This window comes from Dromiciops gliroides, chromosome 2 (assembly GCF_019393635.1).
Source record: "Dromiciops gliroides isolate mDroGli1 chromosome 2, mDroGli1.pri, whole genome shotgun sequence".
NCBI classification, from domain to species: domain Eukaryota; kingdom Metazoa; phylum Chordata; class Mammalia; order Microbiotheria; family Microbiotheriidae; genus Dromiciops; species Dromiciops gliroides.
Window position 1 is genome coordinate 428,020,027 of NC_057862.1, and position 26,062 is coordinate 428,046,088.

General features: G+C 39.0%; 1 protein-coding gene across 7 annotated transcripts in view; it reads right to left on the minus strand.

The window, feature by feature from the left end:
• VAV2 (vav guanine nucleotide exchange factor 2) overlaps positions 1 to 26,062 on the minus strand; it is a 453,394-nt gene that overhangs the window by 187,412 nt on the left and 239,920 nt on the right. For all 7 annotated transcript variants that reach the window (XM_043987096.1, XM_043987093.1, XM_043987091.1 and 4 more), the window contains exon 3: positions 18,908 to 18,966. In XM_043987096.1, coding sequence (XP_043843031.1) covers positions 18,908 to 18,966 — 59 coding nt within the window. The remainder of the gene's footprint in view (positions 1 to 18,907; positions 18,967 to 26,062) is intronic.

The window sequence follows — 26,062 nt, forward strand, 5'->3', positions numbered from 1 at the left end:
TCATCACTGTGAGAATGTTTAGTAATCTATCAGAAAACGGACAACTACAAAGTAATAAGGGGGAGTTACCTTCCTAATTTTAAAATCTCTCCCAAGGTTTGAGACTGCCTACAGACTATAGTCCTGTTGTACTACCTACACAGAGGCTAGGATGACAAACCACAGAGCCTGCTGAGCTTTTCATTTCATTAGCTTTTTCGGGCTCTCAGGGATAACCTCTTGGTAAAAGTAGGAGGCTGTATGGTATTGGTAAAAGATCAATGAGTTTAGAATCTGAAGGCATGGCTAATGATCCCAGCTCTGACATGAATGGCCTATGTGACCTTGGGTAATTTATTTTAATTTTTTTTCAGTTGAATTTTTTTATTTTTTTCCATAAAAGTATTTTATTATTTTCCAGTTACATGTAGGGATAGTTTGCAACATTTGTTTTTATAAGATTTCTAATTTCAATTTTTTCTCCCTCCTCCCTCCCCAAGACAGCAAGCAATCTGATATAGGTTTATATATATATATATATATATACACACACATACATATATATGTATGTATGCATGTATATACACACAATCACATTAAACATATTTCTGCATTAGTCATGCTGTGCTAGAAGAATCAGAGCAAAAAGGAAGAACTTCAAAAAAGAAAAAAATAGATAGTATGGTTCAATCTGCATCTAGATTCCATAGTTCGTTTTTTTTTCTTCTGGATTTGGAGAGCATTTTCCATCCTGAGTCCTTTGGAATTGGCATCATTGTATTGTTGAGAAGAGTCAAGTCTATCACAGTTGATCAACCTACAATGTTGTTGATACTGTGTCAATGTTCTCCTGGTTCTGCTCATCTCACTCAGCATCAGTTCGTGTAAGTCCTTCCAGGTTTCTCCTACTCATCGTTTCTTACAGCACAATAGTATTCCATTACATTCATATGCCACAACTTGTTCAGCCATTTGACCTTGGGTAATTTACTGAATTGAACATTGCTGGTATCTATGTCTAAAAAATGAGGGAGTTTGAAATACATAATATCCAAGGTTGAAATCCCATCCAGATCTAAATTCCATAATCCTATGATGTTCTCTCATTTGACACTTGGTTAGAGCTGCTTGATATATATGCTCTGAGTACTCTGCCCAAGTCCATCATTATCTGCTATTTTTTTTTGTATTGCAAAATAGCCTTACAAGCTCTGACCTGACCAAGTGCTTTCCTCCATCAAAAATCTTCCTAATTAATTCATTTTGCACATATCAGTTAGTATCAATAAGCTGCCATGCCCAGGAGAGCAGAACCTGATCAAGAAATCAATGAGCTGGACAACATAAGCTGTGGTGATGAAGGGACTGACTGGGGATTGGCAGGCAATCATGAGCTGATGTCAACGGCTCACTTTCTCTGACTCCCCAACTCCCATCCCTCAGAAGTAAGAAAGAAATATCTATATTCTCCTCCCCTTCCCTTGTCCTCTGAGGCATTCATTCATTTATTCACTCATTCAAACTTTTCTAAGTGCCTATTTCATAGGTGGTCCTGTGCTAGACAGTCAAAGTAATACAGTATAATTAACAAGAATTTATGTATATAACTATATGACAGCCAGCCCCTATGCTAGACCTTGCTGATGAAAGGGAGAAAATCTTTGCCTTCAAAGAGCTGCATTCAAATGGGTGGATAGGGGCAGGTGGAGTGAGGAGGGGATAGAAACACAGTATGTGTACAATTGTCTATGTATGTAATGCATTTGTATATAAAATCTATATGAACAAAATACAAGATGATGTCAGGGGTGGGGAAGGGACCATGACCTGATGGATCAGTCAAGGCAACATATGGAGCTGAGCTCTGAGGAAGTCAGGGATTGTGTGAGGTACCTGGGAAAGAAAGAGTCCATTCTGGGCATGAGGACAGCCTGTAGAGACACAGAAATTGAAGATGGGTATCATGTGTGAAAAAGAAGGCTGGTTAAAAAAAAAAGAAAGAAAGAAAAAGAAGGCTGGTGTGACTGGATTGTATATTATGTGAAGGGAAATAATGTATGATAAGACTGGAAAGGTGGACTGGAGTCAGATTGTGAAGGACTTTAAATGCCAAACACTGAAATTTATATTTGGTCCTCAAAGTAATAGGAAGTCACTAGAGTTTATTGAGCAAGGGAATGACAGAGTCAGATGCTTTAGGAATATAAATTTGGCAGCTGGTGAAAGATGAAATGGGAAAGGGAGAGAGGCAAGGAGAAAAAGTAAGAAGCCGCAGCAATGATCCAAGCAAAAGGTGATGAGGGTCTGAATTTTGGTGCTGAGGAAGAGTGGAATGGATAGAAGAGGTGTTTTGAAGATAAAATGACAAGATCTGGCCATAGTTTTCAGATATATAGGGTGGGGGAGAACCAGAATGACTTCAAGGAGGGCAAAACTAGTTGATTTAATGTATTTACGGTATTTAATGTATCCTCAACAGAAACAGGGAAGTTCAAAGAGGGGTGGATTTGGAGAGAAAGATAATGAATTCCATGTTGAACATGTCAAGTTTGAGAAGCACATGGGATACCCAGTTTGAAATGTCCAATATGCAGGTGGTAATATGGAATTGGAGCCAAGTGAGACAATATGGTTCAATGATGTATATAATTCCTAGCAATGAGGCATTTGTAACTACTGTTTTAGAACCAGGACAGCATTCCCTTAGGGAAAAAAGTATGGAATTATGGAAAGATTCTTTACTTCAATCTTTGATGAAGAACTGGCCCTTCTCCTCACCAAGGTCAACAACTCTGTGTATTCATGATTCCTTCTCATTTTCAATAGCATACATACTGTCCCAATATCACATTCTCTCTAATCTTCAGTCTTTCCCTATCTACTGGTTCCTTCCCTACTAGGTAGAAACACATCCAAGATTCTCTAACCTTTCAATTCTTTCTTTCTTTCTTTCTTGCAGGGCAATGAGGGTTAAGTGACTTGCCCAGGGTCACACAGCTAGTAAGTTTCAAGTGTCTGAGGCTGGATTTGAACTCAGGTACTCCTGAATTCAAGGCCGGTGCTTTATCCACTTCAATTATTTCTTAATTGGCTAATGTAATGGCCTTTTCTAAGTTCTCATCCTTCTTCACCATGTCAGAGCATTTTCCATGTTCAACCATTCTCCTCTCCTTGATATTCACTCTTCTGTGGGTGTCCATAACACTCTTTCATTTCTTTTAGTTCTCCTCCTATCTGACCACTCATTCTCCTTCTCTGAAGTAATCAATTCAATCAATCAATCAACAAGCATTTTTTAAATGCCTACTATGTTCCATGCACTGTACCATTCACTGGTGTTACAAGTACAGGGAATAAAATAACCCCTACTCACAAGGAGTATACATTCTTACATGGGAGACAACATGTACACACATACATATACATATAGCATAAATATAAAGTAGATAAATAAAAATATATAGAAAGTAGTTAAATATAAACAGATCTAGAAAATACACCAGTCCAAATCCTGATGGGGAAATTCAATAAAAAGTTACAGGAGTAATTTTTCCTGTCCATGGCAGAACATGGAGACAGGCAAGAGAAGTTTGTGGACATTTGGAATACTGGAGATATGGTGTAGCCAGGATCATGCCCCAAGGAGCATTTCAGCACCCAAAGACTGTGCCCAAGGGCCAAAAGGAGATTGCAAACCAATTCCAGAGAACTGGAGTTTAGGAACAGGTGCCAAATGGCAGCATTTACCAGTTTTAGGTGATAAACCCAGAGTGGACTGAGAAGGAGACCTGCCCCTCAGGGGAAGGGGAAGGAGTCACAGGCCATAAGCTATGTTCCAAGAGAGGAGCAAGTTCAAAAGCAGTGAGTGGCTTAAACCCAAAGAAGGGGTGGAAAGGAAGGTGATAGGAGTGGGCACTCAGTTCCAAATTCTAGCTGAGTCTGAAGCCTCTAGAGGAACAATGAAGGTAGGAATCCTGGACCAAAGGAAAGCATATGGTTTTTTCAGTCTGAACCATTGGAGTTTCCCAGATGGCTGATGAGTGAGTATAGCAGTATTCTACCATTGCTCAGATCTAAACCTAGGTCAGGAACTTGCAAGAGTTCAGATGTGCTCTCTGGATCAGGCTATTTTGGGAAACCTGAAAGCATGCAGGTCTCCAGCCTGAGATTTCCATGAGATACTAGAATAACATAACCTTTAATACCTGAAGAAAGCAGCGATGAGACCAGACTAGATCTTTCCTTCAGAATTACACAGAGGCTACCCCCTAACATCAAATCCCAAGGAAATGGGCCAGAAGAATGAGTAAACAAAACCAGAATCCCATCATAAAAAGCTGTTATAGTGACAGGGACACTTAAAACACAAAACCTGAAGAGAATGCTTCCAAAATATCTATAAGCAAAGTCTCAAAGCAAAACAGAGCTTAAACACAAATTCAACCATAACTCTTAGAAGGGATGAAGCTAGAATAAAAGCTTTAAAATGTTTTAATCAATGAAATGAGAGTACTGGAGGGGAAAATGGAAGGGAATAAATTGCTATGGAATAAAGAATTGGAAAGGGAATTGACAGCTTGGCACAAAACCTTGTCCAAGCAACAAATTCCCTGAAAATTAGAATAGTCCAAATAGAAAACAATGACTCCATAAGACAAGAATAATAGAACTCCAAAGCAATTCAAACCCTCATTACCTCTCACATAGGCTATTGTAATAACATCCTATTAATTTGGTTTTCCTCCCTTCTCTAACCCCATCCTCTGCACAGCTGCTATGGTGATCTTCCCTAAGGCATAACACCCTACTAAATAAATTTCAATTGGCCCTCTAGGATCAAACAAAAACTCTTCTTTATGGTATTTAGAGCTCTTCACAATGTGATTCCTTCCTAATTTTCCAGGATTCTTACATGTTATTCCCTCTCTATGTACTCTATGTTTTAGGGAAACTGGTCTACTCGCTCTTCTCCCATCTCTATGCTTTGCACTGGCTGCAACTTGTGCCTGGAACTGCTGATTTCTGTTAAGACTCAGATCAAAAGATACCTTTTGCATGAGACTTTTCCTGGTTCCCTCAGCTAATAGTGCCTTCCTCTCAAAGGTTTGCTTGCATTTGATTTGTTTATGTCCCATAATATACCAATATATGTATATGGGGTTTACCTTACTAGAATAGGTCCCTGAGAGCAGTGACAATTTCACCTTCATCTTATTTTGTCCCCAGTGCCCAGCACAAATTAGATGCATAATAAATGCATAGTGACTTATTGAAAGAGCACTTGGAGATCCAAGCTCAACTGCCAACTAGCTGTGTGACCATGGGTAAGTCATTCTACATCTTCTGTGCCTCATTTTCCTCATCACAGACACAATTGGTGTCAGAAAAAATTCAAGTAAACGAATGATCCGTGAGACCCATTTGCAACTCTATGTGCTTTTAGTTCCAAACACATGTGGATGACATGCTTTCTCCTATCAGACACCATTAAGACAAAAGCTATGAAAAAGAAAAAGGTTTCAGAGAAAAGGGTTTCAAACTCACCAGAGACATAGATTTTTTTTCTTATTCTGAATTTAAGGGACACTGGGGGGGGGGTGCATTTTCATATGCCTTTTAAAAGTAAATAGTATAGAGGCAGCTAGATGGCACAGTGGATAAAGCACCGGCCCTGGATTCAGGATTACCTGAGTTCAAATCTAGCCTCAGACACTTAACACTTACTAGCTGTGTGTCCCTGGGCAAGTCACTTAACCCCAACTGCCTCACCAAAAAAAAAAAAAAAGTAAATAGTATAAAAACAAAACAAAACACACGCGCGCACACACACAAAACCCAAAGGGTTAAGTGACTTGCCCAGGGTCGCACAGCTACTAAGTGTCAAGTGTCTGAAGCTAGATTTGAACTCAGGTACTCCTGAATCCAAGGCTGGTACTTTATCCACTGTGCCACCTAGCTGCCCCCCAAAGCACCCTTCCCCTCTAGACAACTGGTATACAAATGTTAAAAAAGAAAAGCACAATCCTTTCACCAAGTATAATCAAGCAAAACAAATCCATATATCTACCAATCCAAAAATGTATGTCTCATTCCCCACCTTGAATCTACTGCCCCTCTGTCATGCCCATCACTCATAGGTTAGTCACTACCTCAGTCCATCACTGCCTTGATCAGAGTTCTTAAATCTTTCCAAGCTGTCTGTCTTTACAATACATTGTTATTGTATAAATTGTTCTAGTTCTGCTCACGCCACTCTGCATCAGTTCATACAAGTCTTCCCAGGTTTTCCACTATCCCTTTACTCATCTTATAGTAAATAATATTCTATTACATTCTTTTGCCATAATTTGTTCAGCCATTGTCCAATTGATGGGAAAACCCTTAGTTTGTAGGGTCTTTGATACACCAAAAAGAGATGCTATATTTTTAGATTTAAGGGTTTTTTCCTTCTTATGCTGACCCATTATTGCTGGGTCAAGAAGTATGCATAATTTAATAACTTTGGGGACAGATTTTGCTTTCAGAATAGCTAAATTACATACAGCTCTAACAGAAGTTCACTAGTGTGCCTGTCTTCCCACAGTCCCTCCAACTATTGCTATTTTCCATTTTTGCCATATTTAGCAATTTAACAGATGTGGAGAAGAACTTTAGAGTTGTTTTACTTTACTTTTATCTAATTATTAGTGACTTGCAGCATTTTTTTCATATGTAGCCTAGATTTCAGCCCAATCATATCATTTGACTATGTATCTAATAGGGAAAAGAGAGTTGGTTTTAATCTCTGCTGTCATTATATGGAAACCATCAACACTTCTGCTAGAAAATGTCCCCAAGGAATGAACCTAGGGAAAGCAAAGCCACTTTATTTGACAATTCACTGAGACAGAAATTCCTTCAACATTAAGTACCTATGTGCAAGACATAGTGCTAGGCTCAAGGGGAGGGAGATAAAGTTCAGATATAAATGACTGATGAACTGGGAGGTTGAGAACAAAGAAAAAGTGACAGTCCCCAAGGCTATGAGTGTTTGCAGAGTAAACAGCAAGGGCAGGCATTGGCAGAACTGTCCTCAGTACAAAAACTCAGGCACGTTATTCATAACATCTCCTGTCCTGCAAAAATATCCATCCTTTCTATAGAAGGTCTCAAAGTAGAATGAGTCCCTTCATCATCACAATTTGAAATGCTCAGCTAAGATGTTTCTTGATCAATGGTCTCTCTCCCCTAGGGGAATCCTGCTTACCAGTGCCTTGGCATAAAGAGATGTATGAAAAATTCACTAATTAGAAATTCTGTAGATGAAGGACAGCATGTGGACAGCTCTATGCCAGCTTGTCCCTGTACAAAGATTCTTTGTTCTGCATATGGGTGGAATTAATATACCACAGAAGTTGACAGAATGACATATACTTTACCTTATGCATGAGGCTACAAATTCCATCCTTTCAATATGCTAATTGACATTGAAATATAAAGTAGATGCCTACCATGTGGCACAGGTAGAGAGAAGACTGACCAGTCTGGGAAGACCTGTGTTGAAGTTTTCAGACAGTGTGTAATAATGGAGAGAGTATAGACTATTTTTTTTTTTGCGGGGCAATGGGGGCTAAGTGACTTGCCCAGGGTCACACAGCTAGTATCAAGTGTCTGAGGCCGGATTTGAATTCAGGCACTCCTGACTCCAGGGCCGGTGCTCTATCCACTGCGCCATCTAGCTTCCCTGAGTGTGGATTCTTGAGTCATAGAAACTTGGTTCAAATCCTACTTCTGATTCTCACCACCTGTGTGATATTAAACAAGTTACTTTATCCCTTTGGGCCTCAGTTTCCCCTTCTGTAAAACAAAGGAGTTGGAATAGATGACTTCTGAGATCCTTTTCCAGTTCTAGATCTATGATCCTATGATCAATTTATGATCTAATAAAAACATCTGAACAGAGTGACTACAGGCAAATTACCTTTTTCCCAGTGCCCCAAGCAACTCTCTTACACTATAATTTATTGATGAGTTGCCAAGCTGCCAGTTTACTCAGTGGGCAGTACTTGTCCACACTAGGGATTCCCCATAATGATGAAATTTCAATCTAAATCTCTCTCTGTCTCTCTCTCTCTGTGTCTCTGTGTGTGTCTCTCTCTCAACCTTCTCCTTCCCTTCCCCACCCTCTCTTCTTCCCCTTCTCTCTCTTCCCCGCCTCACACTGCTAGGTACTAGATGCTAGATTTTGCGGAAAGGCAGCATGTGGAAAGAATATGACTTAGAGGAGTCAAGAAAGGTTAGGGTTCAACTCCTTCCTCTAATACTAACTGTGTAATTATAGGCAAGCCACTTAATCTTTGAACCTCAATTTCCTCCTCTATAGGATAAGAATACCAATTATATTATCCACCTTACAGTATCCTTATGCCATTAAATGTTTATAAAGCATTTAGTTACCTCTAAAGTTCTCCATTAGAACACATAATCCTTGATGTAGGGACTGGTTTTTTGCCCTTCTTTGAATCCACAGCATTTAGCACAATGCCTGGCACACAGTAGGTATTTAATCAAAGCTTATTGATGGACTATTAAAAATGTTAGCTATTTTACTTCTAAAATAAAGCTGAGCTAAATCAAAATTAAAGTACAATCTTAGGGATTATGGGCTAAATTCCAAATAATAAAAGCTCATATTTCTGTAGAACTTTAATTTATAAAGCAACCAGCATCTGGAATACTACATAAGAATGCTGGACTTGGACCTAAGAAATCTTGAATTCAAATCCTGCTTCAAACACTTGCTAGCTATATGACTCTGGGCAAGTCATTTAACCTGTCTACCTTAGAAGTTGAACTCAATAGCTTCTAAGGTCCCTTCTAGTTTTTCATCTTCTCTATGAGGTAGGTAGTGCAAGAATTATGATCTCCTTTATACATATAAAGAAACTGAGGTTCCAAGAAGCTAGATTACTTGCCCACAGTTCCACAACTATTACACAGCAGAACTGGACCTCAAAGCTAAGTTTTCTCATTCTACCACACTACATACTATCTCTCAGTGAAATTCAATTTCTTTTATGCGCACTGAGGCCCAGAGAAGTACAGCTGAGAAGCAGCATGGCATAGTGAATAGAGGGCTAACCTCAGACTCAGGAAGACCTGGGTTCAAGGCCCACTCTTTCAGTCTCAGCACTCCATCTCCACTGGTACAATACCTGACGTGGTCTTTCCAGAAGTATTGGTGATGCAAGAAGTAGAAGGGGTAGAGATGAGTATGCATTTACTTACTTATAAACCAGAACAATTCAGCCTTGAGGTGAAGATACCAAAGATGAATGGTTTAAGTCCCCCACTGTCCCCATTTCTGGAAGTCAGGAGATCCAGATAGGTCAGCAATAGGGCTGGTGATAAAAGTATAGCCAAGGGCAGATGGATCAATGGGATATGATGCATAATCCTCTGAACCTCTTTTTCGCCATTTATAAAGCAGACAATACTTCCTATCTTGTCTAACTCACTGCAATGGTGTAAAAATCAAATGAAAGCATGATCACAAAAAGCTTCTATCTATATTAAGTGCTATCTAACTATAAATTATGGTTACTAATTATCATTAGAAGCAGCAACAATCTGAGCACAAGGTCATCAAGCCATTACATCCCAAATGAGAGTGACTAGCAAAAGCCTCACATAGAATTAGGAAGACATGTTGGTACAGTGTGGAAGGTCAGAACCAACAGGCCAATTTTTGTATTCCAAAAGGAAACCAGGATGGAGTGTCCCAGCATTCACAAGTGACCTCTGGTGATCCCACCCAGCTAGGATTTTAATTTGTTCCAATTATTCCTCTCCTACTACCAATATAAATTATGCCAATTCCATTATCATAATGAAAGTAAAAAAAGAAGCCAGCCCCCTGGAGCTACTCCTCCATCAAATCTTTCCCCAAAACAAAACACATTAAAAAAAAAAAAGGAAGCTTTGTGTCACCTGGTAGAGAGAGCAAAATAATGTTTCTTTTATGATGGGCTCCTTAGCATCTTAATATTGCTGTTCTTCATCTGAATCTTCTTTCTCTGCTGGACATTTCAATTATCTGAAATTAACTAATGTACTTAGCATGTAATATTGTACATTATTATGTAGCTATGCTAAATTACTTTCCTACTAAACTGTGAGCTTTATTAGGGACCATCATGTCTAAACTTGGTATCTGAATCTCCCCTAACCCGGCCCTCAATCTAGCATAGTGTGCTAAACATATCAGGTAATTAGATTGTTTATAGTAATAATAGTTAGCATTTATATAACCCTTTAAGGTTCGCAAGGTGCTTTATGAATACTATCCTATTTTATCCTCACAAAGATCCTAGAAGGTAGGTTCTATTATTATTACCATTTTACATATGTGGAAACTAAGGCAGGCAGAGAGGTTAAATGACTAGCCCAATGTTACAAACCTAGTAAGTGTCTGAGGTAGGATTTGAACTTGGGTTTTTCTGGCTCCAGATACAAGACTCTATCTAATGAACCACCTGATTCAGTTGAATGAACAAATTGATGAATGAACAAATTGATGAATGAATACATAAACAAATGAAAAACAAAGTTGCCACAGTCCAGGGCCCTGTCTCAGTTATAAATGTTAGTAAAGGGTCATGGGCCAATTGAAAACACTGACAATAAAACTGAATCTATTTTTAGCCTCCTCCTGGTATCCTTTTGTACTCACATTTGAATATGGGTGTGCCTCATGTTCTGGGAATTCACTTCACTTCTGACTCACTAGAAGCTGGGAAGCAATTCAGTTTTCCTATCCTAATCCCTGCTCAGCTACTTCCTACTTTCCACTCCTGTATGGGAATAGACAACCTGCCTCCCATGCTGGTAGAAGGCAAAAATGGCCAACAGGAGCTATCCACTCTCAAAGTTTCTATAGAACCAGAAAACAGCAACAATGTAAGTGAGGGCTCTTGGGACATAGAATATTAACACTAGAATGAGCAGCCTTCTAGAACAGAGAATATCTGATCTGCAGGGACCCTGAAACACACTTGCAGAAAGGAAAAGGTCAGTAGAGATCATCTAGTAATGTTTCCTCATCTCACAGACAGAGAAACTGAGGTACAGAGTGATTAATTCACTTGCCCAATGGCCCAGAGCACGCTAATACAAAGCCAAAACTAGAACTCAGCTTTTTAAAAAATAATGTTTTCTTTTTCCCCCAATTACAAGTTAAAACAATTTTTTAACATTTTAGAACTGAGCTTTATGAACTCCCAAATATACTGATATGGGATACAGTTGAGGAAAAGAAAGAACATTGGATGTTGAATCAGAAGACAGGAGCACAATGGCTCTGTGACCTTGGGCAAATTCTTTAACTTCTCTGAACCTTAGTCTTCCCACCTGGAAAATGAGGTTAATTCTACTTAAATCACTTACTTCTTAAGGTTGTTGCTGGGATCCATTGAGATAATATCTGTAGTGTTTAATCTAAACCTGAGCTCTTGTTATTTCCAAAGGTTCTCTAGTTTTTCTGGTTGGTTGTTTTCTGTAAGACTTCTCTCCCTTATTAAGCATAAGTTTCCTGAGAAGAGAAGTTAGATATTGTTCTCCTTTGTGTAAAAAGAGGCAGGATGGCATATACCCACAAAGAGGTCTCCCGGAAAAAGAGAGGGCCCTACATACACCAAGCTGTTTAGAGAAGCACTTTTGGTGGTAACCAAGAATATAAAACAAAACAGATGCCCATTTACTGAGGAAGAGCTGGGGTATATAACATAGAAAGACTAATAAGAACTGATGGCAGATGAAATAAGTCAAGCAATGCATATGATGACCATGACAATGGAAATGACAAGAAAAACCACAAAACAACCCTAATGATGATCATAATTTTTGTTTTCACTGTTATTGTTGCTCAGGGAAGCTAGGTGGTATAGAGGATGGAACTCTTAGCTTAGAGTCAGGAAGACCTGAGTTCAAATATGGCTTCAGATATTTACTGTCTGGGTGACCTTGGGCAAGTCACTTAACTCTGTTTGCCTCAGTTTCCTCAGCCACAAAGTGAGCTGGAGAAGGAAATGGCAAACCACTCCAGTATCTTTGCCAAGAAAACCCCAAAATGGGGTCATGAAGAGTAGGACACAACTGAAACGACTAAACAACACCATGTACTAGGTACTGGCACATACTGTCTCATTTGATCCTCACAACAACCCTGGGAGGGAGGTGCTATTATTATCCTTGTTTTACAGATAAGGAAACTGAGGCAAACAGAGGTTAAGTAACTTGACCAAAGTCTCACAGCTAGTGAATGTCTCAGGTCAGATTTGAACTCAGGTCTTCCAGACTTCATGTCCAGGGCTCTATCCACTTTACCAATTAGCTATCTTCTAATGAAATGCTTTGAAATTATAATAACCCATCTAAGCCCCAAAGAAAAGACAAGAAAGGACAGTAACCCCTGATCATTTGTGGAAGTGAGGGTCAACCCATCTGGAACACAGCGTACAATACCAGAATTTTTTGTTGTTTGTGTTTATTAATTTTACTGAGCTTTTTTTCTTTCTTTAAAAAAAATTCTTTGGTATATAAGGGATGGCTGGGGTAGAGGGTAATACAGGAGAAATGTAAATAATTATAAAAACAAAAATTATCAATAAAATTCTATTATTTTTAGAGGAAGAATGGTATACCTTCCCTGTAAAATGTTAAGATCCTTGAAGGCAGATACTTTTATTTTTATTTTTGCATCTCCAGAACCCAGTATAGCGCCTGACCAAGAAGAGACGTTTAATACATGCTTATTGATTGTTTCCCTAAGTGGAGCTGATCTAAAAGAATCCTGGCCAACCTGAAAGATTTTAGTGTATCATAATCTCACCCCTTGCTCCTCAAAAGGACTTTTAAGATCTTTAAATAAGAGCAAGATTGACTTAGGGATGATGAGCGTCATTTCCCGAGGTCCAACAAAAAGTCTAGGATAAGAGGCAAGCCTTGTGTTAGCAACATGGGCTCATGTCTATTTGAAAAAAATGCATAGCACACCACACTCGCCTTCCTTCCCTCCAGAAAATCCAGTGCTGAAATCTTAACCCCATAACACCTCCCCTGCCCCCCAAGGAATGTTACCAGATGTAGCTGGAGACAAGTGCAAAGGCAAATCTGAGCCCCAGGACAGGCAAAACAATCCATTATCGGGGCTCTTTCCTTCATCTCTTTTGGAAAATTGCTCTTGGAAATAACCCTGTCACTTCTGCATAACTGTTTTGATAGATAACTGAATTAACCCTGTGAAAGGGGCCAAAGTTGACATGTCTAGAAAGTCGCTACCAGACAATCCAGGAACACTGCTGGCAGAAATATGCTCTCATGTGCTCTCTCTCCCTCTCTTATTTTGGGGTGGGTGGGGTGTGCCTGCAGACCAATGTCCTCTTCCATGACAAGTAAAATATATCCCCATTGATTCACATATCAGGACACTTCAGTTGGCTCCTGGATCATGAACCCTAAAGGCCCTGGCCAGTTCCTGAAAGAAAAAGCTTGACTTGGTCACACTGGTATTTCTATTCTGTTCAAGGCCATAAGACTCAGAGGATTTTTCCCCAGACAAAGGCCTATCTATATATAGAGGAGGTGAGCCAGGCTCTCTAAAGCCCTTCCTTCCAACCCCACTGACTGCCCCACTGTGACCCCAGGCAGTATTTTTAGATTAAGCTGCCAATTCATCAGCCATTGGGATGCATAATGAGGCTCTTATGGTAAATCATCTCATTATGCAAAGTGCAGGGGTTGTTAAAATGATCATTTTTAAAGTGGGGCAGGGAGGGAGGGGCAGTGCATCAGAAGTAGAGTTGGGATCTCTAGAGGTTTCCAAGCTCTAATACAGAAAGATGGTTGGAGGTCAGAGGACCGTGGTTCCAATGCCAACCTTGCCACTTGCTACCCTGAGCAAGCGAAAACCTCTTTGGGTCTCCATTTTCTCAAAAAGTCAAGGAGTTAAACCATGGGGGTGGAGGTGGGGGGTAGCCTTCAAAGGTCTCTTCCAGTCCTAAATCTAATGATCTTATGAAAAGGAAGATGAGGCAGAGATCCCAGGATTTCCAGCTCAGTTTGAAAGCGTGGCCAAGCTAAAAATGTCTCCTAATTAATACCATTAAGAGCTGGTCTCAGACAAAGAGCTTAGTTAGTGGTTTTAGAATGTTTTCTTGACAGACAGCAGATTGTTTAAATTACCTAGAAAAATTCTCACACTCCAGTGTGGAAGGAAGCATGAGAAAATTATCCAACCCTACTTAGTGAGGCTGGCCAGCCTGCGTATTGTACACTGTATTCTCTGCTGCACTTGGAAAAGGTTACTCCTGTACACAGCACGACAGAGTGGAGACAACCCTGAAGTGGGCAAGAAGACTAGGTTCTGGATTTAAGTCCATAACCATTACAATCTTCATCTGCAAAATGGGGAATAATAATGGCAGGCTACCTCACAGGGTCATTGTGAGAATCAAATGAGAAGATGAGAAGGCCTTCTGCCAACTTGAAAGCACTGTGTTGTTTGTCAGCTAATGGTGGCAATGCTGATGGTGAGCATAGTCCTGACAGTGGGAGTTCTGCTGTCCTAGGACAACCCCTGAGTTGGGTCCCTTTTTCCTTGGAGGAGTGTTTTGGGGGTCTAAACGTCATAAGGTGAACCTAAAGACATATTTGGTCCTTTCTGTACATGTTCATAAAGACATGCTTAGACTTGTCAGACCCAGAGGGTCTCTGTGTTTCTGATAGCTCTTTACTTAAGATCTGGTTTCTAGGTGTCCTGTCATCTAGGAATATTAATGGCTATTAATGCTTAATGGTCCCTAGTTACTGTCTCTGTTGATAATATTGGTTGATAGGGATGAACCCTCTTGGTTACAGTAAGAACACAAACCTTAGTTTCTCTGTTAACCCTTTTAGGTACTATTGATAAGAACCCAAGTCTTAGGTAATCTGCTAGCCCCTTTTAGAGCTCCAGTCTTGGGTTGTCTGTTAACTCTTTTTAGCCTCCTCCATCAACAACACTAATTAATATCCACAATCTCATTTGAGCTTCATCTTACTCTGCATGCTGGAGCCCACCTACACATATGCACACGCACACATAATAAAATATATCAATCTGTCCTCACAACAGGTCTATGAAGAAGACAGGGTAACCTTATTGTGCAAAGAAGAACACTAAGGCCAAGACAGGTAAAATGACTGAACTACTCTCAGGTCACAGAATCTCAGTTCTGTAATGGTCATTAGAGACACCATCTATTCTAACCCCTACCAAGCCAATCTACAAGACTGGTCATCTACTGTTCACTTGTAGGCTTCCAGTGACTGGGAACACCCACCACTACCTCTGGAGGCATTCAATTTTTTTTTAAATAACTTTTAATTACTAGCAAGTTTTCTCTTCAATGGAGCCTAAATTAACCTCTGTGGTTTCTACCCAGTCCTCTTAGTTTTGTCATCTGGGGCCATGCAGAATAAATCTAATCTATCTTCCATATAACAGTAACAGTCCTCCAAATACTTGAAGAAAGCAGTTCTTGCCTTCCCTAAATCTCCTCTTCTCTAACCTAAACACCTTTTTAAAGAGCTTTAAATGCCACCCCCAAAAGTTTTTATTTGATCTTTTTTTTGGTAATTTAATATTTTATTTTCCCCAATTACATGTAAAAACAATTTTGACATTCTTTTTTCAAATTTTGAGTTTCAATTTCTCCCCCTTACCCGCCATTGAGAAGCCAAGCAATTTGACATAGGTTATATAGAACACTTAATTTCTTCAACCAATCCTTGTACGACACCGTCTCCAGGTTCCTCAGGAACCTGGTTGCCTTCCTCTAAAACACTTTCCATCTTATCAGAGTTCTTCCCAAAATGTTGTACTAATCGCAATAAGTAATAACTAGAAATTCTATAACACTTAAATGTTTTGAAAAAACACTTTATATATAACACCCTCACTTAAGGCTCAACATAATTCTACGAGTACAACTTTTGTCATGCCCATTTTTTGTTGTTGTTCAGTCATTTCTCTCATTTCTGACTCTTTGTGACCGCCATTTGGGGTTTTCTTGGCAAAGATACTGGAGTGGTTTTCCCATTTCCTCCTCCAGTCCATTTTACAGATGAGGAAACTGAGGCAAATAGGGTTTAAGTGACTTATCTAGGGTTCCACAAGTAGTGTCTAAGGCCTGATTTGAATTATAGATCTTCTGACCACCAGGCCTCTATTCACTTTACTACCTAGCTGCCACGTGCCTATTTTAATAGATAAGGAAACTGAGGTACAGGGTCCCATGTGCCCATACTCACATAGCTCTCAATGAGAGATTTGGAACCAGGTCTTCCTGACCCCAGATCCATCATTCCATGACCCATGCCACACTCTCAGAAATGAACTCAACATTCTAGAAGTGGTCAGGCTAGATACAAATACACTATCATCTCTCAGTATCAGCTACTATGACCCTCTTAAAGATTGCGATGGCTTTTTTTTGCTTCCATGCCACATGAATGACTCACATTTGATCCATAGATCTTTTTGAGACTGATCTCCAAGTCACACCTTGCCCATTTTATATTTAGGCAGTTAAATATTTTAACCCAAGTCTTCACATTTATTCCTATTATACTTCCTACTACATTTCATTTCATTAGATTTTTTTCAAAATTCTTTTTTTTTTTTTCAGACCCTTTTAGATCCTGGCTCAGCCATCCAACATAGCAGCTATCAACCCAACTTTTGTGCTATCTACAAATTTTATAAAGTCATCTATACCTTTAACCAAGTTATTGATTAAAACTGTTGAAACAGGACAGGAGCAAACACCTACTTCCGGGGCACTCTACCAATGATCTTTCTCTATAGTGACACTGAACCATTAATGACTATTCTTAAGGTCCAGCCATTCAAGCAGGGCAGGGTCCACCTAACAGAACTGTTGTCTGGGCCAATCCTCTCTAGTTTATCTATAACAAGAGCACGTGAGCTTTCCTCAGATACTCTCCCCTAAGTCCTAGCCAAACTATACTTTGTATAGTATCCCTAGATGTAACACTCTAGCAGCCCTGTCAAAAAAAGAAAAAAAAGAAAAAGAAAAGAAAAGGGGAAAAAAAGCAATTACATTGGTCTGACATAACCTGTTCTTGATGAGGACATACTGGTGAATTGTGAGCCTTTCTTTCTTTTCTGGTTGTTCATTAATCACAACTTTAATTACATGTTCTAGAATTTTGCCACAAATCAAAGTCAAATTCAATGGACTTCTAATTTTAAAGTCAATTTACTATGTACACTGTACACGTACACATGTACAATCTAGTAACTTTTAATACACAGACAAGAATGAAAGCATAGCTTGGTAGATCTCTCAACACACAACTAGTTCCCTTTTATTCTGTCTGGCTCAAAAAGGACTTTGTTTAAAAAACATTTTCCTGTTCTGTATTCTAAACTATTCACTGAAGCCTGTCACTCAGGACACTCTCATCCTTGGTCTGTATCTGATGCAAATACCTTACTACCCACTCACACTATGGTTCTATTCTTGGTTAATTCCATATATAGCTTATTCAGTTTCCAAATGGATCTGTGTCAGTGTGTCTCTCAATCTCTAAGTTACCAGAAGGCAAATTCTGGACTATATCCAGTGGTATGCTGGTAAATGCTTAACACCTGGCTGACAAGGATGGGGGGAGGGGGGGAGGAGTTGGGAAGAGGAGGAAGTAGTCATGGCACACTTCTTAAGTTTAATCCACATTTAATACTTTAATAATTAATAGTTAATAGTTAATAATTAATATTTTCTTTGTTGCTTTAGTCTAGACAATCAATTTTTAAAATCCAGCCCTGATCTAGTGTTTGCCCATTTTTGAGGTGTAAATGTTCACACTGAAAATTTATCAGCTCTGACAATCCAGTATGAGATAGTTCCAAGACACTCCTGACTACATCCTCTAAAAACTCAGATGCTTCTCTCCCTCCCTGCTTCTTCCCCCCACCTCTCTCCCTTCCCTCCTCCCTCCCTCCTTCCATATATGTGTGTATGTACATGTATAAGCATATAATGTGTGTATATATACATACACACATATATACACTATATGTATATAGCACAAACACTATATATATATATACACTATACACACACTATATATGTATGTATATATACACAATATATAAATAAATGGAAAATAACTACATATTTCTATATGTGTCTGCATGCATATACAATATTTAATTTAGAGCAGGAAGGGATTTTAAAGGCCTAACCTCATTTTACAGATGAAGAAATCAAGGCTCAAAGAGGTTATGTGACTTGCCTAGAATCACACAACTACTAAATAAATATCAGATGTAGGTTTTAACCCAAGTCTTTCTGGCTCCAAGCCCAGAAATTTATTCACAATGTCACACTTTTCTATGGTCCAACCTACCACTTGAAGACCAGTTAGAAGGCCATTAAAAATCCCAATAAGATCAGGTTCATCCATGGGCCGCCTGATAGCTACAAATATGGAGGCTACTTGATTCACACCAAAAACCTTCCTGAACTTTCCATTGCATTTATATAGGCAATGATCCATGAAAAGGATTAATTTGCTGATCTCATTACCTAAATCAAAAGAGATTTTGCAGTCATAAGAAACATGCTTGCAAGATTTCCCTGGTGTGAACTGAAGGTTAGTAGTTATTTTTTTTTCCCCTTCCCCACTCTTTCTGAACTGAAGTCAAAAGGCAACTCTAAGAAACATTGAAAATGTATGATAAAGGATCAGGCTGTAAAAGGTTTGCTTAAAATTCCAATGTCTGTGACAAGGCGGGCTAGTAGTAGACTGTGATACACACACACACACACACACACACACACACACACACCTTTATCAGTTATTGAGCACAGCAGAAACTTACCTAATTCCTTTGTTCTGTGCAATACTGTGCAGAGAAAGTCTAGACACTGCAGAGATGACCTGAGGGGAAGGAAAAAGAAATACTTTTGTAATTTGCCAACAAATAGAAAAATAACAATAAAATGTTTTGTAGATATATAAGACTGTTGGCTTGGCACATTTTATCTGTATTTTTTTAATATAAGAAACACAGTAATGACCAAACTAGTATATTAATTTGCATGTCTGATCTTCAGGATTAGACATTAAGTTTTGACATTTCAAACCAATGCCTGGTCCAGAAACATTTTTCAAGCTATAGAAGATATCATGTCAATACACTGGCATAATGACAGACCAGGTCAGTTATCTTCATGACATTGTGCCATTCAAAAGACATTGATCCAAATACAAAAGGGACTTTCTAAAAAGAGAGTGGTTGACAACCTGACAATTCCCCTCTGCCTTACCTTTCCCCAAGCCCAATCACTACTCAATTAGATAGAAGCATCACTTTTCTCCCCAATATTCCAAGTACCCTGCACATAGTCCCTCACTTTTCTTTGAAAGAGTATGATGGAGGGAGGCAGAGAAGACACCAAAAATCATGGGGAAAATGAGTCACAGAGAGGGAGCTAGGTGGCGTGGTGGATAAAGCACTGGCCCTAGATTCAGGAGGACCCAAGTTCAAATCCAGGCTCAGACACTTGACACTTACTAACTGTGTGACCTTGGGCAAGTCACTTAACCCTCACTGCCCTGCAAAAAACCAAAAACCAAAACAAACAAAACAAAACAAAAAAGAGTCATAGAGAGAATATGTGATTTACCCAAGATCCGATACAGTACTCATTTTCCTTCTACAGTTAAATAATCCATACTATTGGTCTGCAACCTGGAGCTATATAGTATATTGGATGAGAACAAATGTACATTGCTGGCTTTAAAAACCAAGTGGTTTTCAATGGACAAATGAACAAAGGATATGAGCAAATGGTTCTCAGAAAAATTGCAAACTATTAATGACCACTTGAAAGATAAGTCAAAATTACTAACAATAGAATATAAATCAAAACAATTTCATGGTTCTTTGCATATCCAGAAAACTGGCAAAGATGACAAAAGATGGAAATAATCAATGCCGGAGGGGCTTCAATAAGACAGCCATGGTATTAAACTCGTATACATTGCTAAATTGGTCCAATTGTCTTAGAAAATAATTTGGGATTATTTAAAGAAAAAGTAAAGAAACAACACATCATCTCTGACCCAAAAGAGCCTTATTCCTATGTGTATACAGCAAAGAGGTAAAAGAACAGAAGATCTGATATATCAAATAGGAGAGGAGATATTTGTACAAAGTGCTTAGCACAGGGGCTGGCACACAGTAGGCACTATATAAATTGCTTATGCCACTCTCTCCCTCAAATGAGATATATACAGAAAAAGCATTTTGCTACTAGCTATGGATCATAGGCAAATCACTTATCCATTTTTTTTTGCCCCCATGTCCTTCCTCATCTGTGAAATGGGGATAATAATAGCACTACCTACATACAGTTGTCGTGAGGATCAAATGAAATAATATGCACTTAGCACACCCTGCCTCACACATATAAAATGCCTACATAAATGTTATATATTAGCTATTATATTATTATTATTTGATATTATTCCACAGCATTTTCTTTTTTGTACTGGCAAAGACTGAAAACAAAACCACTGTCCACTGACTAGGGAATAAATACTACACGAACATAATGGTATATTGCTGTGTCATGAGAAAGGAAGAGCTCAAAGAAAGGTAGGAAGACATATAAACTGATACAAATAGAAACAGAAGCAGAAAAACAAAATACACAATGACTATGACAAAACAGAAGACCTACAACCAAAAAAAAAAAACAAAGCAAATGAAAATGAATGCTGGACCATTTTTACTGATCACACTTGACTCCCTTCATGACTGAGTTGGGAGACTATGGATGATGAGAGAAATGATTATTAAATGACCAAATATTTGGGAAATCCAGGATTTTTTCCTTTCCTCACTTGAAGATTAGATCAAAGCTTGGTTCTCTGAAAAGCAGGGTGGATGATGAAATGAAATCTTGGAGCTGTTGCTCCACCCAACTAGAGAACCTTACAAAAAATTTAATCTAAGGTGAATTTTGACCCATCTTGTTCCACTTAGCCACATTTAAGCAGAGGTGGACTGCCTTTTGTGTAGATTATCCTAGTTCAGGTAGTCTGGATAAGAGAAAAGTCTCTTTGTCCAAGGCTGAGTGATCAAATTCCCTAGCTCCTCATAAAAATAATCCTATCTCTCCATTTAATATTTATTCTTCTCATTAATTGTTAACCAATCAGAATTGATTGCCACCCTCAGGAACACCCATTCTTCAAAGGGCATATAAGCTTTGAGTGGGTTTCATGAGGTGTCTTTGACATTTGAGAGTGCTACTACTCCTTTTAATTATTGAAGCATGTTAATAAAATGATTAATTACCTAGAAACTATGTCTCTCAAACTTTTTATATGTCCCAATGTGGATTATTACATATACTGCCCCAAGCTTAAAAACATCAAGCAGAAACAAAACAAAACAAAACAAACAAACAAACAATTCTTTTATGAAAGAGTTTTGACTAGAAGATCACTAAGGTCTATCTCCAGCTCTATATCAACATATTCTCTTACAAACTGCTAGAACAGGAAGGTTAAATCTAACCCCCTGCCATGATGGTACAATGGTAGATCCTAGAGCTAATTTATTTCCCATTTGCCATAACATACTCACTCAAAGAATGTCAAAGTAAAATAAGAACTTAGGACACAGACACAAAGAGCTGGGAGGGACATAAGAAATCATCTATTATCTTATATGGAAGGTGATGGGGTGGGGTGGAACAGCAATGATGGGTATGTTTTTTTAATTGGTCTAAACAGGATTCTATTTGTTGGAATCGTTTTCTAGTTCTTAGATGTGAGTCAATAATTTTACCATGGAGATGGCCTAACCTTAACCCCCTAACACTTATTTAATGTACTTGTGAGCAATTAAGGGTAGCATTTATTTATAACTGTTCTTGGCTTTGAGTATCTCCAGATATTTGATAGATACATTTTGGACAATGTATCTGTTCACACGCCAGTTTTAATATGGGAGGCAGAAAGACCGAGCTCTTAAGGAAAAAAAAAAAAAAGAAGTCATGTTCTGCCCTCTATTCTGCCCAGGAGGAAAATTTTCCATCAACCCACTGGGATGCTCAGCTGTCATGGCTTGCTCGAACATAGCCTGCTTCCCAAAGCTCCTAGCTGCTGGCTGTTTCCACTTGGCTATATGAACTATCACTTACAGTTGTAAAGAGGTCAGTGGTGAATATGTGTATTAAGTAAAGGCTGATGCTTAAATGGGGTTAAATTTGCTAAACAGGAAGAAAAAAACCAATCCTCTGACCTCAAGCAGCCAAGGCCAGAGACTTGCCAGCTGCTTTTGCTCTGGCATCATCCTGGCTTGAGATGAGACAAGCAAAGAAACGTGTTCTCCCCAAGAGTGACCCCATCGTCTGCCTCTCTCTGCTGACTTTTGTGTCACTGAGGTGGGATGGGGGGCAATGTCCCAAGAGAACCAAAGATCCCCATAGAGCACCCACAAATTTCCCCAGTCCCAGATAACACAGCCCAAGTGTATGAAACACTATCCAAGAAGGTTAATACTTGGAAAGGAAATAAAAGTGTGCAGTCGAAGGCCATCATGTCAGGTCAACTCAAGCCACTGGAATAAGAAACTCATGACATCCTTTTCCAACTACAAGCCTGAGGACTCATCTGTTGCTCTGCTAAATAAGGGCTTGAGACATTGTCCAAGTGCTACTCTAAGGATAAGACTCAGAAATGCAAAACCTTCCTTCATTTAACACCTTCATCCCAATAAACAAATGGTAAATTTGGACATTTTGTTTGTTTCATTTAATTGCTTCCTTTGAGGGGAAGGGATGCTACCTAATGAAGGATTTGAAGAAATGCACACTTTATGGAAGAATCAACTGGATCCTTTGGACTCAACATTCCAAGAAGGAAGGGAGGGAGGAAGTAGGGAGAAAGGGAGAGGGAGGGAGGAAAAGAAGGGAAGGAGGGAGGGATCTATCAAATGCCTACTACGGCAACAACTGTGCTAAATACTTTATAAATATTATCATCTGATCTTCACAATAACCTTATGAAATAGCTGCTTTTCTTATCCTCATTTTAGAGATGAGGAAAATGAGGCAAACAGAGGTTAAGTGCCAAGCCCTGGGCATACAAACTACGAAGTATCTGAGGGATTTGAACTCAGGTCTTCCTGGCTCTAAGCACAGTGCTTTATCTACTGTACCATCTAGCTGAGGAGTGGGTTTTTTAAAAAAAGACAAAACAAAGTCCAGGTGGTGATGATTACAATTACTACAAGGACAACTATAACTTCCTTGCACATATTCAAGACTTGATAAATGTTTGTTTAACTGACAAATTCTTTAAGGCTTACAAATCATTTTACATGTTACTTCATCTGATCTTTACAACAGTAATGATGAGGATTAGGTGTCATCATTATCCCCATTTTAACAAATTGGGAACTGAGGCTGAGAAAGTCATGAAACTAGTTATGTCCAAAGCAGAATTAAACTCAGTTCTTTATTATTCCAAATCCAGTGCTCTGTCCACTATGCCTCCTGGCTGCCTTGGGCTCAGAGGCAAGAGAAAACTTACATCCAGTAAATAGAAAAATAAAGAACAGGCAATAAAGAAAGTGTCAAGAAGAGTGATCACAGAAACTTAATATTCAACAAATATTAAATGCCCACCATTTAATGCCAGCACAACCCAAAGTGAAAAAGATGCCAAGTGTCTGCTTTCAAGTCATTATAAGTCATAGCCTACTAGAAATCACACACACACACACACACACCCATGCTATTTGATGTTCTTATCTTCTGCCTTCTCACTGACTGCACCACCCTCACCCGCACCCTGATCCCCATGCCTGGAATGCTCTCCCTCCACTCCTCCACCTAGTAAAAATCCCTATCTTCCTTTAAAACTCAGCTCACATCCTACTTTTTGGAAGGAGCCTTTCTCATTCTCCTTCACCTTGGCATTGGCTAGCACCTTCTCCTTCTAGATTATCTTGCATCTACTTTAGCTGTATCTTGTTTATACTTATTTATTTATATGCTGTTTCCTCCCCTCAAATGTAAGGTCACTGAAAAAAGAGTCTATTTTTTTCTTTTTTTTTCTCTCCCCAGCACTTAGTACCTGGCACAGAGTAAGCACTTAATAAATGTCCATTGATGGATTGATTAAACTATGATACACAATAATTCACAGTAGATCCATTAGAGAGGAAGTGAGAGGGACAGTCATTACCAAGAGGAGAATTAGAGAGGTTCCATGTACCAAGTGGCATTTGAGTTGTTCCTTGAAGGATGGCTAAATCAACAACGGTAAAGGGGGGGGAATGGATATTCCAAGGCACATGGTGAATGAGAACTTAACAAAGGCACAGAGATAGAAGACTTTGTAGTGTATTTGGAACAGATAGACAAACTGATTGGAAAATAGAACGTATGAGGCTTATAAAAGTGAGATAAAGCTATAAATGTATAAAGGACTTGGAATGCCAGGTAAAAGAATAAACATCTAATTTAGGAGGCAATTGAAGATTTCTGATTAGAGGAATGATGTGACTAGATCTGTGTGTTCAAAAACTTACTCTGGCAATGAATGATATGAAGCACAGATTGGAAGGGAGAGAGAATAGAGGGAAGAGCTTTTAGAAAAGTATCACAAAGGGCAGATGGGTTACTTGTTACTTGGCAGTAGGAGTGGAGTTGAGGAAATAGATGGGGGAGAAGTTGAACAAGTAGAATCAACAGGATTGATTAGATAGGACAGATGATGGAGAGGGAAGAAGCAGAAATGACTTCAAAGTTACAAACAGATGAACATGGATGTCAAAAGAGAGATGGTGAAATCAGAAAGTTTAGGGAGAAATGACAATAAACTCAACATCGGACAGGTAGAACCTGAGATGGTAATGGGGCATGCTAAATGGTGTGGGATAGGGGTGTCAAAATCAAATAGAAACAGATTCCTACAGGCTGCCTACTGTCTTAGAAAACTACAAATGAACTTTATCTATGTCATACTATATTTTTATTTATTTTGTTAACTATTTCCCAACTGAACTGAGTTTAACACTTTTGATGTAGGAGATAGAGCACTAGACCTGAAAACAAAAACTGAGCTCCAAGCTGACCTCAGGCACTTAGTAGCTGGGTGACCTTACAGCAATTCACTTAACCTCTTTCTGCCTAGGGTTCCATAGGATGGAGATAATAATAGCAGCTATCTCCCAGAGTAGTTGTCAGAAGAAAATGTGACTAATTGCAAACCACTGCTATCATTATTATCCAGTAACCTAAGGTCAATATGGATTGGGTGAGGCTTCAGATATGTTCAGAAACAAGGGTAGGATTTAAATCTAAATTTAAATTTAAGGAGAGTAGCTGTGTGACCCTGGGCAAGTCACTTAACCCCTGTTGCCCTGAAAAAAAAAAAGGCAGAATGGAAAAGCATGTTCAAAAACAGGAGTCCAATTTCAGTCTGCCACTAAATCACATCCTAGATAAGACACATTCACAAATAATTATTCCATCAAATATTTCATCACTAGACCCTTATATCCTCTGCTATTAATAGGAACAGTTTTTCCAAAACCCTCTTCAGCAAGGACAAGACACTTTTGATTCAGGTTGTTGTTCAGTCATTATTCTCTTCGGTTTTGTCAAATCTTCATGACCCCCACTTGGGTTTCCTTGGCAAAGATACTGGAGCGGTTTACCAATTCCTTCTCCAGCTCATTTTACAAATGAGGCAAACAGGGCTAAGTCACACAACTAGAAAGTATCTGGGGTCAGATTTGAACTCAGGAAGATGAGTCTTCCTGAATCCAGGGCCCAGAACTCTATCTACTACAACCAGCTGCCCATAGATATCTTTAGTTAAATCTATCCTTAGTAGTTAGTATATACCTTATGTTTAAAGTGGGTATGAGAGGGGCAGCTAGGTGTTGCAGTGGATAGAGCACGGGCCCTGGAGTCAGGAGTATCTGAATTCAAATCCGACCTCAGAC